Source organism: Natrix helvetica (assembly GCF_964273705.1).
Source record: "Natrix helvetica genome assembly, chromosome: 6".
Taxonomy (NCBI): domain Eukaryota; kingdom Metazoa; phylum Chordata; class Lepidosauria; order Squamata; family Natricidae; genus Natrix; species Natrix helvetica.
In genome coordinates this window covers 29,159,908-29,172,631 of record NC_138553.1, presented here as the reverse complement: position 1 = coordinate 29,172,631, position 12,724 = coordinate 29,159,908, and the positions used below count along the sequence as shown (strand labels likewise).

Genomic DNA, 12,724 nt, shown 5'->3' with positions numbered 1-12,724 from the left:
TACCATGATGGCCAGTGGTGGGTTCCTACCAGTTTGGACCGGTTCAGCCAAACCATTAGTGGTTTGGCAGTCTGGGTTGCTGGAACTGGCAGCGACCCAGGCCTGCCATGCTCGCGAACCGGTTCTCTGGACGGTGTCATAGGCGCCGCCATCTTGTTTTTTGCTTCTGCATATGTGCAGAACAACTTTTATTGCACTGTGCATGCGTGTGCGCAGCGCGCCCATGAGCAAACCGGCAGTAGTGCCTGCCAGAACCCAATCCTGATGATGGCATTCCATGCATAGTTTAATGAAGTGCCTTGAAGGTTCCTTTCAGAAGTGTTGGTAACTGCACCTTTCAGTGGTCCAGTAGAGACGCCCGTGGCGAGTCTTGAGGGACCGCTCTGGGAGGAGTTCGACTCGGTTGCCATCGAGGATTTGGACAGGTTGCGTGGACGTCTGCGACCCACCACATGTTTATTGGACCCGTGTCCCTCCTGGCTTGTACTGGCATCCTGGGAGGTTACGCGCGACTGGCTCCTGGGCCTGGTGAACGCCTCGTTGGGTGAGGGGTCTCTACCGGCCGCCTTGAAAGAGGCGGTGGTGAGGCCCCTGCTCAAGAAGCCTTCCCTGGACCCAACGGACCTAGTCAATTATCGTCCGGTCTCCAACCTTCCTTTTTTAGCGAAGGTTGTAGAGAGTGTGGTGGCACAGCAGTTCCCTCGTCACCTGGAGGAAAATGATTATCTAGACCCGCGCCAGTCCGGCTTCCGACCCGGGCACAGCACTGAGACGGCCTTGGTCGCATTGGTTGATGATCTCTGGAGGGCCAGAGATAGGGGTTGTTCCTCTATCCTGGTCCTATTAGATCTCTCGGCGGCGTTCGATACCATCGACCATGGTATCCTGTTGCGCCGGCTAGAGGGGCTGGGAGTCAGGGGCACCGTTTTACGGTGGTTTGGCTCCTACCTCTCTGATCGGACGCAACGTGTGTTGGCAGGGGAGCAGAGTTCGACCCGGAGGCCACTCACATGTGGAGTGCCACAGGGATCGGTGCTCTCGCCTCTCCTGTTCAACACATATATGAAACCGCTGGGCGAGATCATCCGTGGTTTTGGGGTGGGATATCATCTGTATGCTGATGATACTCAGCTATACATTTCCACCCCGAACCACCCCAATGAGGCTGTCGAAATGATGTCCCGGTGTCTGGAGGCCGTACGGGTCTGGATGGATGGCAACCGACTAAAACTCAACCCTTCCAAGACGGAGTGGCTGTGGCTTCCGGCCTCCCGGTTCAACCAGGTGCTTCCATCTCTGGCCATTGGGGGCGTCCAACTAGCCCCCATGGAACAGGTGCGCAATTTGGGCGTCCTCCTAGATGCCCGGCTGTCCATGGATGACCATGTAACAGCCGTGGCAAGGGGGGCGTTCCATCAGGTCCGCCTGATGCGCCAATTGCGCCCCTTATTGGACCGGGATGCCCTACGCACAGTCACCCATGCGCTAGTGACGTCTCGCCTGGATTACTGCAATGCTCTCTACATGGGGCTTCCCTTGAGATGCACTCGGAGACTACAGTTGGTCCAGAACGCGGCCGCGCGGGTGATTATGGGGAGGACTAGATACTCCCCTGTAACACCTCTCCTGCGCGAGCTGCACTGGCTTCCTGTGGTCTTCCGAGTGCGTTTCAAGGTTTTGATTATGATATTTAAAGCGCTTCATGGCATAGGGCCTAGTTACATGCAGGATCGCATCCTGCCCCACACATCCCTACGACCGATTCGCTCACACAGAGAGGGACTTCTCCGGGTGCCGTCCGCCAAACAGTGTCGGGGGGCGACACCCAGGAGCAGAGCCTTCTCTGTGATGGGCCCAGCCCTGTGGAATGACCTCCCCCGTGACATCAGGATTACGTCCGATCTCCGCTCCTTCCGTGTACAGCTGAAGACCCACCTCTTTCAATTATCTGGCCTGGCTCAATCGTAATTTTTCTCTTATTCCTCCTAACTGTTTTTTAAATTGTTTTTAAACGTTAAATTTTTAATTACATATTGAGTTCTTACAATTGGGGTATTTTAATGCTAATTTTAACTGTCTATATGATGTAATTTGTTACCTCCTCCGTGTCCGTGTCCGTGTATGTGTATATGTGTTTGGTATGTATGTATGTCTATTTGTTTTTTATACATTTTCTATGTTTTATATGCTCCATTGTACGCCGCCCCGAGTCCTACTTGGAAAGGGAGCGGCTAATAAATTCAATTTATTATTATTATTATTATTATATAAATCATACTTGATTAAATCATCCACATACAGCTTCTGCATCCGCCACTGATTTGAGTTTTCCCCAAGAATGGTTCATATATACTCAGTTTTTACCCATATATCTTATTTTAACACCATTTGTCTAGCCACCTTTATACAGTACTTGCTTTTAAATATTAAACATCATTAATATAAATTATATATTTTCTTTGCTCCAAAGAAGCACAGCTTAGAGCCCCTACACACACAAACACACACACACAATACAATACAATAGTAGAGTTGGAAGGGACCTTGGAGGTCTTCTAGTCCAACCCCCTGCCTAGGCAGGAAACCCTATACCGTTTCAGACAAATAGCTATCCAACATCTTCTTAAAGACTTCCAGTGTTGGGGCATTCACAACTTCTGGAGGCAAGCTGTTCCACTGTTCTAACTGTCAGGAAATTTCTCCTCAGTTCTAAGTTGCTTCTCTCCTTGATTAGTTTCCACCCATTGCTTCTTGTTCTACCCTCAGGTGCCTTGGAGAACACACACACACAAATACACACACGCACACAGACACACATTTTGCAACTTATTCTAACCCTGGATTGCAAAAATCTTGCTGTTGAAACTTGCATGACAAAGAAAGACACATAGTACATGAATGATATAATTGCAAGGCATAGTTACTCCATAAGGCACATAGAGATTTCTTTTTCACAGTGACTAAGGAATTCACAGAATTCATTGATTCATTCCATTTTCCAGTCTCCCTAAGCTGTCCTTTTCAACTGGGTACCAACTGCATGTGTCTGCTTACAAGCTTTGTAAGAGTCCAATTTGCCCTGAGAAAAAAAGAATTCAGATTACCTCCTGGAAAGAGGATCTCAGCATTTTGTATGAGAGGCTCCACCACTCCCACGACTTGAATGGAGGACACAGAAGCTATGTCCAGCTGCACTTGGGACCTGGGAGAAAGAAGCCAAGAATGACACTGAACAGATTCTGAAGCAACAACCTATATAATTCATTTGTCTAATCTCCCTTGCTCACTTTTACAGGTAGGCTTCACCCACATGTCAGCATATAAATATTAAACTATCCTGCTACTTGATCTCTGAACATCTAATGAGATTTAACCTGATTACAACAAGTGCACATAAATAATTTAACAATGCTATTCTCTCTATCAACAATATTATCCTCTCATCCCAGGGTGAATGCTTTTTATATTTATGTGGTACTAAACAGGAGGTGGTTAGATAAGGCATTATTGTTAAACTATATATTGATATATATAAATTCCCTGAAGAGAGAAAATATTGGTTGCTCTTGAAAATGTGTAGGAAAGCATGCAGTCTTGTCTTTCACAAGGATTCCCATCTGTTTCTGGTTGGTTACTTCAAGAACAGAATATTACGTTGAAAGCACTGCTGTTCGTATGTGTTTTCTGAAGAACTGATTAAAACCTGATTTGAAAGGTATTAAGAACTGATTTAGGAGGACAAGCAATTGGATTCCCCCCCCCCCTTCATTTTGGCAGTGATTGCTCATTCAGTTTCTTTCATTTTTTGAGAAGTTTGAGAAATGCCATATAAAAATATAGAGTGCAATAAATAAAATTTTCACACACAAGCACACACACACACACACACACACACACTTTCTCACATTAGGAGAGCTGGCAGTGACAAAAAACATTGAAAAAGTTGAAAGTACGACAGTAAAAGAGAGCTTGCTTTGGAGCTGTGATTGGAGGGATCCAGAAGAAGCTGATAAGTTGTCAAACTAAGAGGGATTTAGGTAGTTTTGATTGATGAAGAAGTGCAGAATCCAAGATAGAATGAGAAAGATCAAAAGAAGAAGAAGGATGTGACACAGGATCACGCATACTCCATACAGATGATCAGAGGAAGAAGCTGATTGGAAGAAACCCAGCAGTATCCCACTAGCTACAAAAGACTACCAACCGAAGGTAATTACTGCCTCTTATTAAGGTAGAAATTACAGTACACATAGTTACATACATATTCTATAAGAAATATATCAACAGTATCTTTACTTTAGGCAAGGTATTATTTAATAACTTAATTATTTATGAAGTTATTTACAGCATTTTAATTTATATCTAATTCTTGGATAGTTGAACCTATGCAAGGGAGTTGGGAAGGAGACCTGTTTATGTGTCTGCTTAAACTACCAATCACTTACTTGATTGGTTTGGCACGGCTGAAAAAGAAATTAAGACTTTCCTCTCTATATTACAAATAAAGATAAAGTTCTCAGCAAGGTCTTTGAATAAGGAATGTTGAAACCCCAAAAATTAAACTGCTGTAATCACATTGTTGCAGTGATGAAAAAAAGTGCACTTTCCAAATGTTTCCCAGTTTTAAAAGAATTGGCCATGGATGACTTCCTTTATCCATCGTGTGGGTCTCCAGTTGTTTTGTGCTACAATTCCCAACAGTAATGCTATTGGCCGGAGAATAACGAGCATTATATTTTAATACATCTGATGGGCAGTAGCAAGCTTGGGAGAGAATAACATTTTTGGTACAACATATTACATAGATAGAGAGAACATGTGAAATAAGAGAGGTATTTCTCAATAATTCATTACTGAATAAGTATATACTATATCAGGGGTGTCCAAACTTGGGAACTTTAAGACTTGTGGACAGAATTCTGGGAGTTGAAGTCCACAAGTCTTAAAGTTCCCAAGTTTGGACACCCCTGTACTATATGAAACAAACAGAGTATATTGTCTTCTGGGACATCTATACTTTACCCTTCATTCTCCTGGGGCCACAGTAGGTTGGGTCCTAGGACAATGGCAATGTTGCTTGGGGACATTTTATTCACTTCCTGTTGTTCAGCCAGCTTGGCTAAAAAACGAATCAGATACCTACAAAGAAAGAGTGATTTGTAAAAGCAAAACTCGGTGCCTTGATTTTCTTAGGGTTCTCATATTTTTCTTTTGAATGTTGACCTACCACAGAAAGCCAAGAAGCAGAAAAGCTTTACATCTTCATTTAAGTAAGCCTATAAGCCAACTTTCTGAATTAAGGCAGTGAACATAAAAATGCAAACATTCAAGAATATTATTATACATTATAATAAAACTTAAAATTGATCCTTGAAAGTTTTAAAAATGTATAGCTATGTCACACCTCATGTTGTTGTAGTTGTCCTTGGGAAGAAGATTGCAAATATCCTTGAGGCACTCTAGTCGAACTTCTGGCTCTTTGGCACTGAAAAGGAAGAGTGAAGGGAAAAAAAGGATGTGATTTTTTTTTTTTTGAGGCAGAAAAGGAAGGCCAGAACAACTTGAAAATAAAAAGGATAATAGAACTTGTGAGAATTCATATTATTTTGTATTGCCTAATAGTAAAGGACAATGTAATCAGATTCTGGCTGTATTTCTTTTCATTTACATCCTCTAAGGCTTCTTAGATATGGATGGAGCAATCCTCTCTGCCAATAGCAATAGTACTTAGACTTAAATACAGAGACGTGCGGTGAGGTTTATGGCTGGTGAGGCTGGTGATGTCATCAGGAAGGCGGGGAATTCTTAGCAAGGCGCCGGCCACGACTCAGTTTCCAGGGTCCTTTTGCGAGCGAGCTGGCTGGGAAACGGTAGCCGATGGTCTGAAAAGTCCATCCTTTCGCGAGCAACTTCCTGTAAACCTGCCATTGCTCAGTGCGAGGAAGGGAGCCGTTCGCGCATGCGCATTCGCCCTGGAACCATGAGCTCCGGCGTCAGAATCCGACAGAAGGCGGGGAATGGGACCACATGTGCAGGAGGGATGCTGAGGCTAGAGGAGCCTCCTGCACCTCCCTCTGTCCTGCACACGTGGTCCCATTCCCCGCTTTCCTGATTCAACATGAAGGGGACCGCAGCTCGCGCAGTCACATTCCCCGAGGCTTTTCAGCGCCTTTTCCCTTTTCCCTTTTTTTTCATGATGAGAGCGGTGAGGCTCTGCCTCCCCTGCCTCCCCTGACCGCACGTCCCTGCTTAAATACCACTTCATAGTACTTTACAGCCCTCTCTAAGTGGTTTACAGAATCATCATATTGCCCCCAACAATCTTGGTCTTCATTTTACCGACCTTGGAAGGATGAAAGGCTGACTCAACCAGTCAGAATCGAACTACTGGCAATTGGCAGAATTCGCCTGCAATACTGAATTCTAACCACTGTGCCACCAAGCTGCCTTTAGCTCTCAGTTGGTGGAATCACCTGACTGAGCTTCTCTGAGGGTAGAAGCCAAATAAGTTGGGGGAGGGGTCTCATTAATATTTGCATGGGGGTGTCATTTGGGAATACTAAGGTTAATTTCTAGACTGTTTGTTTTAATGGGAATAAAACAGTGGCAACCATTTCATGTTGTTGTGTTGCCAAGAAATTACACAGACATGCCCATGAAATTATCAGGAACCTGAAAAGGAACCTTGTCTTGAAAGTAGATTTGATTGTCAGAGTTAATTGCTTGAGCTGAGATTCAGTCTCAGGTTTCTACAGTTTATTCTAAACTCAAACCACTGGATATACTGTATATTTTATGGATCAGGATATATTACACATTCTTCTTCTGCACCATCATGTGTTAGGAAGATTTTTTTTTGGACAATTTATAAGAAAACAAGTTAATCGCCAGTACTATGAATATCAGGAGATTAACAATTACAAACAAACAGTAGGAAATGTCTGACTTCTTGTTGGGTTGTCATTGATCTATCTGCCTATGGGAAATTGAATAGGACTAGAACTGGGCAGAGTTAGTACTCTAAGAATCATCTGAGCTAGAAACAAAATTGGATATATTTCTGAGAGTTTTCTTTTAAAAGAAGATCTCTACTGAAATATATAATTTCCTTTTAGTTTTTTAATGTCATTAATTGGAGATGCACTTTCTTAATGGCTATGTAGCATATACAGTGGATATAAGTACTCTACACACCCATTAAAATGCTAATTATTTCCCCAATATAAACAAGGGGGTAAGTATTAGTTTGTCAGATAAATAAAACTCAACCAAAGACTGAAATAAAGACTTAAGCCCGTTTTTCTGTTTCCAACCCACCTGGCAGCTTTCAGCCAATCATCATAGAGTTCAGAGGTCATCAACGGCTGTGGCAATTCTCGTAGGTAACATTTGAGTGCACCTGGAAGCAAAAAAAGTATGTTTCTGACACAATATGACTGCCTAGCTGTAAACAAAATGTAAATTGCCTGGTATGTGTCGAATGTTTCAATATTATGAGAAACCAGTATTGTAATCAATGAGTTTGGGAAGTGTTTTCAAATTGTCTAAAGAACTTTAAGTTGTTTACTGCTGTCTGAGGGGAAAATGGAATTATGCTGTGTAAACTTGCTACATTTAATGACGTTCAAAGTAAATACTTTATTTTTCTGTGAAGCAGGTTGCTTAGAAGCTCGCAGGTGAGAGAAAGTGTGCTTTGTTTCTATTTTGCTCTACTCAAATTTCACTGAAAAGCCTCTTTGACGATCGATCAATCGATCGATCAATAGATAGATAGATATAAACTTTATTGCCATTTTTTTATTGTGAGTACACTGGCACCCACTAAAAATGAAATTCTGTTGCCTGCTTTCAAAAGTGTACATATACATAACACACACACACACACACACACACACACACCTACAACCATACATACACATATTAATCACTGTCCATCTTGAATACATATTGGAAAGAGGAAGTTTGAGAGTTCACAAGGTTGATACTATATGGAACAAAACTGTAACGAAATCTGGATGTTCTGCTTTGGAAACCACAAAGCCTCCTCCCAGAAGGTAACAAGGAAAACAGGTCCTGAAGAGGATGTGTAGTAGTCTCAGACAAGATCTCTTCTGATCACCTACCTGCCACAGCATGGGGGTCTACGTAGAATTCATCCAGAATATTTGAGCCATTGTCAAGACAGTATTTTAGTTTCTTCAGCACAGAAGCTCCAGCGGCCAACCGGAAGAGCCCCTAAAAGAAGAAATAAAAGTAAGAGAGAAGCCAGGAGGTCCATGGCAAATGAATGGCTGGACAGAGGGTGGCACCTACCTCTTCCTTCATACCTGTGGTCAACAGCATCATAACACAGGCTTCAATGGGAAGTGCAATCTCTCGCCCAGCAGCCTTCAGGTGAGTCTCTAATGGCATGCCATACACCCCTGGTACAGCTGCATCGAATGGAAAAGGAGCATCTAAACAAGGAAGGAGGAGTAGAAAGGTGAAAGATTAAAGAATGTTGGTCTATTAATTTGCACAGTTATCTCCTCTCTACTCTTCTGACCTAATAGCAGGTTTTTTTGGTGTACACAGAACAAAAAGCTGAAGCCATTTCTAGCTGACTACCACAGCTTAATGCAAATATCAGTTAATGCAAACATCAATTAAAAAGGACCACAGCTAAACTGATGCCCAGAGAATGCCCCTACTAAAAGTATTAATATTCAGTTCCCACATACTGTATTTGCAGCCCTTTCTCCTTAATATTCTCAAAGCTCTGGCTGAATAATAACAATTTATTTATTGCTAATGCGTCACATCAAAAATGCATCTCAAGTTATACCTGTTTGATTGTGAGAACTCATTAGCTCTGCCAAGCTGGAATTTAGAGATTCCAGAGACTTCTGATGATATTCTGCCTGGATTTCCAACAACTGCCACAGAGAAAGACGCAAACAGAATTGTAATTCTAATTAGTATTTTTCCTACAAGCCTTGTCTATGGAGAGATGAAACTTTCAGAAGTTACGTGATTTTTAAAATATAATATAAATAAAATAGAAGTAGAGTAGTTAAGAAAATGAATTAAATCTTACTTTGATAAAGTACTTAGCATAGCTGTCCTCCTTGGTTGAAAAATGATATAAATCAGCCATATATTCATCCTGGAATAGTATTGGGAAGTATTATTCCTTGATACACTCGTGAAAAATTAAACATAAAATTTCATCACTACATTTCTTGACATTCATTCATTACAACAGAGTTTCCCAACCTAGGCGGCATTGACATGTGGACTTCAACTCTCAGAATTTCCCATGTTTGGCTGAAGAATTCTGGGAATCGAAGTCCATGCATCTTAAAATTGCCAATTTTGCATTACATCATCAACGAACTCCTAATACAGATAGGAGTATACTTGTACTTCTCGAATATAACTGCATGGCTGTCAGGATACATGTATGCAACTAATGGAAGCCAACAAATTCTTATGCTTCCCATTGGTAGCCATTACAAGATCCATGGTGACTTTCTAAGCTAGATTAGAATAATGAGATGCAGGGCTTTTGCAATAGTCTTATTTTAGCAATCAGGTAGGTTTTGGGGTGACAATCATTAGAAACTAGTTTGGCATTTTGAGCTCACTTGTGGAAGCTACCCAATACACAATAGAATTGATAGTAGAGACTGGTTCCATCACTAGACGATCTAAACACAGCCAATCTGATGAACTCTGTGACAAAAAGAAACTACATCAACACTCTATTCTTTCTAGTTTATTTTTTAAACTCTTTCTCAGCTCTCCTGTACTTGATGAATTTCTTACACAAGCACATTTCTTTATACCAGAATTGAAGAGTGGACTAAGATAAATCAATATATTCTTGATCAAGCTGTCTTTATGTTTACGTACCTTACTCTGCTCCACCCTCCTCTTCATCTCCTCTTCCTCCTCCTTCAGATTCTCCAACTTTAAGGCAGCTGACGAGGCTCCTGAAGTTGTGACAGCACTGACACTGTTATTGGAATTCTTGGCAGCTTGGTTTAGACTGCATTTTTTTTTTAAAAAGAAGAAAGATTTGATGGTATTTCAAAATTAGGAAACAGGATACGTTTGAGATGAAAATTTTTCTTAATAATCAGGGTTTGAGCTGTTATTGTGAAGCCTAAGACTGACACTCTGGATGCAAAGTGCAAACACCCATGTAATGCTATATTTCCTGTGGAGTGGGAAGCCCAAACTGTTTTAACAGCAGTTTGTGCAGTGCAGGGAGTTTTTTGAGAGGGGAAGAAATCTGATTCTTTTGATTGTTTAGAAATAAGGCAGGATAAAAATGAGTCAAGATTGGGACACTTAAGAGATTCCTTCATAACATATGAATGTAATATTATTCTAAGTCAAGCCATTAAGTTGGTAACATCTTTCCCTTTGGCATAACATGGATAGCATAAGAGCACTATGGGCATTGATGGACAGTCATTTACTTTTAAGTAAATGGAATGTGAATTAGTCCTATCTACAGATGGAAAGATGCAATTAATCAGGTTTACTTCTAATGTTCAATAATATGTTCTATCTATCCTGCATTCATCCCAATGCAGTATTAGAACTGATAACAAATAAGGAGAGTGACTTTATATTTATACCACTCATATAACAACAGCCATATGTATATTCATACAATTCTTATGTCCCAAAATACAGCACATGTATCCACTTGAACACACAGATGAAAATGTTGGGTGGAAGGTCTTTCCATAAAAATTAATTTGGTAATCAGGAAACCTGAAAAAGGAACAATGCTACACTCCCTGTAATGTTTGTGTGTATAAACATGATTATTTGGGGGCATTGTGTGGCACTGACAGTGGACTTCTGGAAATACCGTACATAATATTATGTTTTTCTCGAAAGAGGCAAAGCACAAATCTAAACATTAAAATAATATTTCGGTTTTATGATACCTAAAGTACATTATGGATTTATGGAGGCTGTAACCAGCTAGGCCCTTATATACACTATAAGAATATGTGGTTTATTTTTTCAGTTAGCAAGCATAGTAGTGAAACATTTTACTGATGTGAATATGATAGCAAGCAGTTACTAACTGAAAAGACATCTAAAAACATGAAAGCCACTTCTAACAACCTTGAGAATTTAGTTTCCTATCACCGACATGGATTGATGGCAGTTATCCAACTCTTACAGCTGTTTTTATTGACTAATTCGGAAATGGCAAGTATTGATGCATACTACACGCAAAGTAGGAGTTCTACCACTGAGCAATCACCTCTCCTTAACCCATGCATTTGCTTAGAAACATTAAATAATTTATGCAAGTCAGCATGGAAAACAAATAGTAATGTAAGACATATGGAAAGTGGGACTCCCAAACTGAAATGCAATTGAACAGGCATGTAGGAGATCATCCATTTGTGCAGCTTTCATCTCTTAAATACAGGCAATCCTTACTTAACGACTGCTGGTTAACATGTGACATCATGCTTAATGATGGTGGACGATTCCCATAACTGCAGCTGCCAATTGCTGTAGGTCAGTGTGCTCACATGACATTTCATTTTATGACCATGCCATTTAGTGACCGAGTTAGTGGTCCCAATGGCAGTTGTTAAATGAAGACTATAATATGCCACTGGCCATGCTGACTGCGAGTAATAGGAAGTACAGTACAGTACATCTGGCAATAGATTAGACAAATGATATGCTAAAGATCTGAAGTAGTTTTGAAGTGCTAAACTGTGTTTTCTTCAAATATCAGTTGGCAGTGATTGAATTATATCATAAGCCATTGTGGCTAGCTCACACAAACCCTAAACCTCAAATCCAAGGAAATTGTAATCCAGAATGTTAAACTAGTTGGTACTTTAAGGCTTTGGATGGCAAAGATCTTGTTGCCAAGGTGATGTTATCAAAAACACAACGAGCCCCTGGTGGAATGTGAGCTACATCTTAAGACTCTTTCCCCCCCTCACCTCTTTCAAAGGTTTCATTGAGCCCTCTCCATTTTTCTATTTCATTATATCCCCCCCCCCCAGTACCGGCTTTTGATGCTGTTCCAATCCAGAATATGTTTCTGAAGGTTCTTTTTATGTTTCAGGATGATAGGCAGCTCCTCCTAGAAGAGATTGGGATGAAGGAGTTAGGGCTGGTTAACACTATCATCAGTTCCCATAAGCCCATCCCCAACAATAATTTTAAACTAATAAATGTTAAAATGGTCTTTAGATATACCTAGAAATACGGTAATAATGCAAATGATAATAATAAAAATGCCAAATGCAATCTAAATATTTGACTCTTATATTATTATGCAAGAAGCTACAATAATAATAATAAACTCCAATAGCCAGTAACAAAGTTACTTTGGAAGATCTTCAAGAAATATCATTTGCTTGCAAGCAAGAACTGGTGGGATCTCAAAATAGACAAGTAGAAAACGAAAAAGCTAAAGTGTTCTGGTATTTTAAAATTCAAACAGACAAGCACCTGCCATATCATGCCTCAGATTTAACAATTGTTGATAAGAAAGACAAAAAAAGTCTGGATAGTGGATGTAGCAGTAAAAGAGAAAAGAAAAAAATTGGAGAAAATCACAACATTCAAAGACTTACAAATAAAACTCGAACAACAGTAGGGGAGGGGGGGAAGCAAAGATAATACCAATAGTAATAGGCATCTTGGGTGCAATCCCAAAACATCTGTCACACCATTTGTACACTGT

General features: G+C 40.8%; 1 protein-coding gene across 1 annotated transcript in view; it reads right to left on the bottom strand.

The window, feature by feature from the left end:
* SH3BP1 (SH3 domain binding protein 1) overlaps positions 1-12,724 on the bottom strand; it is a 35,503-nt gene that overhangs the window by 4,141 nt on the left and 18,638 nt on the right. The window contains exons 6-15 of the mRNA XM_081956806.1: positions 12,042-12,118; positions 9,895-10,030; positions 9,077-9,145; positions 8,825-8,915; positions 8,314-8,456; positions 8,124-8,235; positions 7,318-7,399; positions 5,405-5,485; positions 5,023-5,139; positions 3,105-3,202 (exon numbers count right to left, since the gene is read on the bottom strand). Of these exons, the coding sequence (XP_081812932.1) occupies positions 3,105-3,202; positions 5,023-5,139; positions 5,405-5,485; positions 7,318-7,399; positions 8,124-8,235; positions 8,314-8,456; positions 8,825-8,915; positions 9,077-9,145; positions 9,895-10,030; positions 12,042-12,118 (1,006 nt within the window). The remainder of the gene's footprint in view (positions 1-3,104; positions 3,203-5,022; positions 5,140-5,404; positions 5,486-7,317; positions 7,400-8,123; positions 8,236-8,313; positions 8,457-8,824; positions 8,916-9,076; positions 9,146-9,894; positions 10,031-12,041; positions 12,119-12,724) is intronic.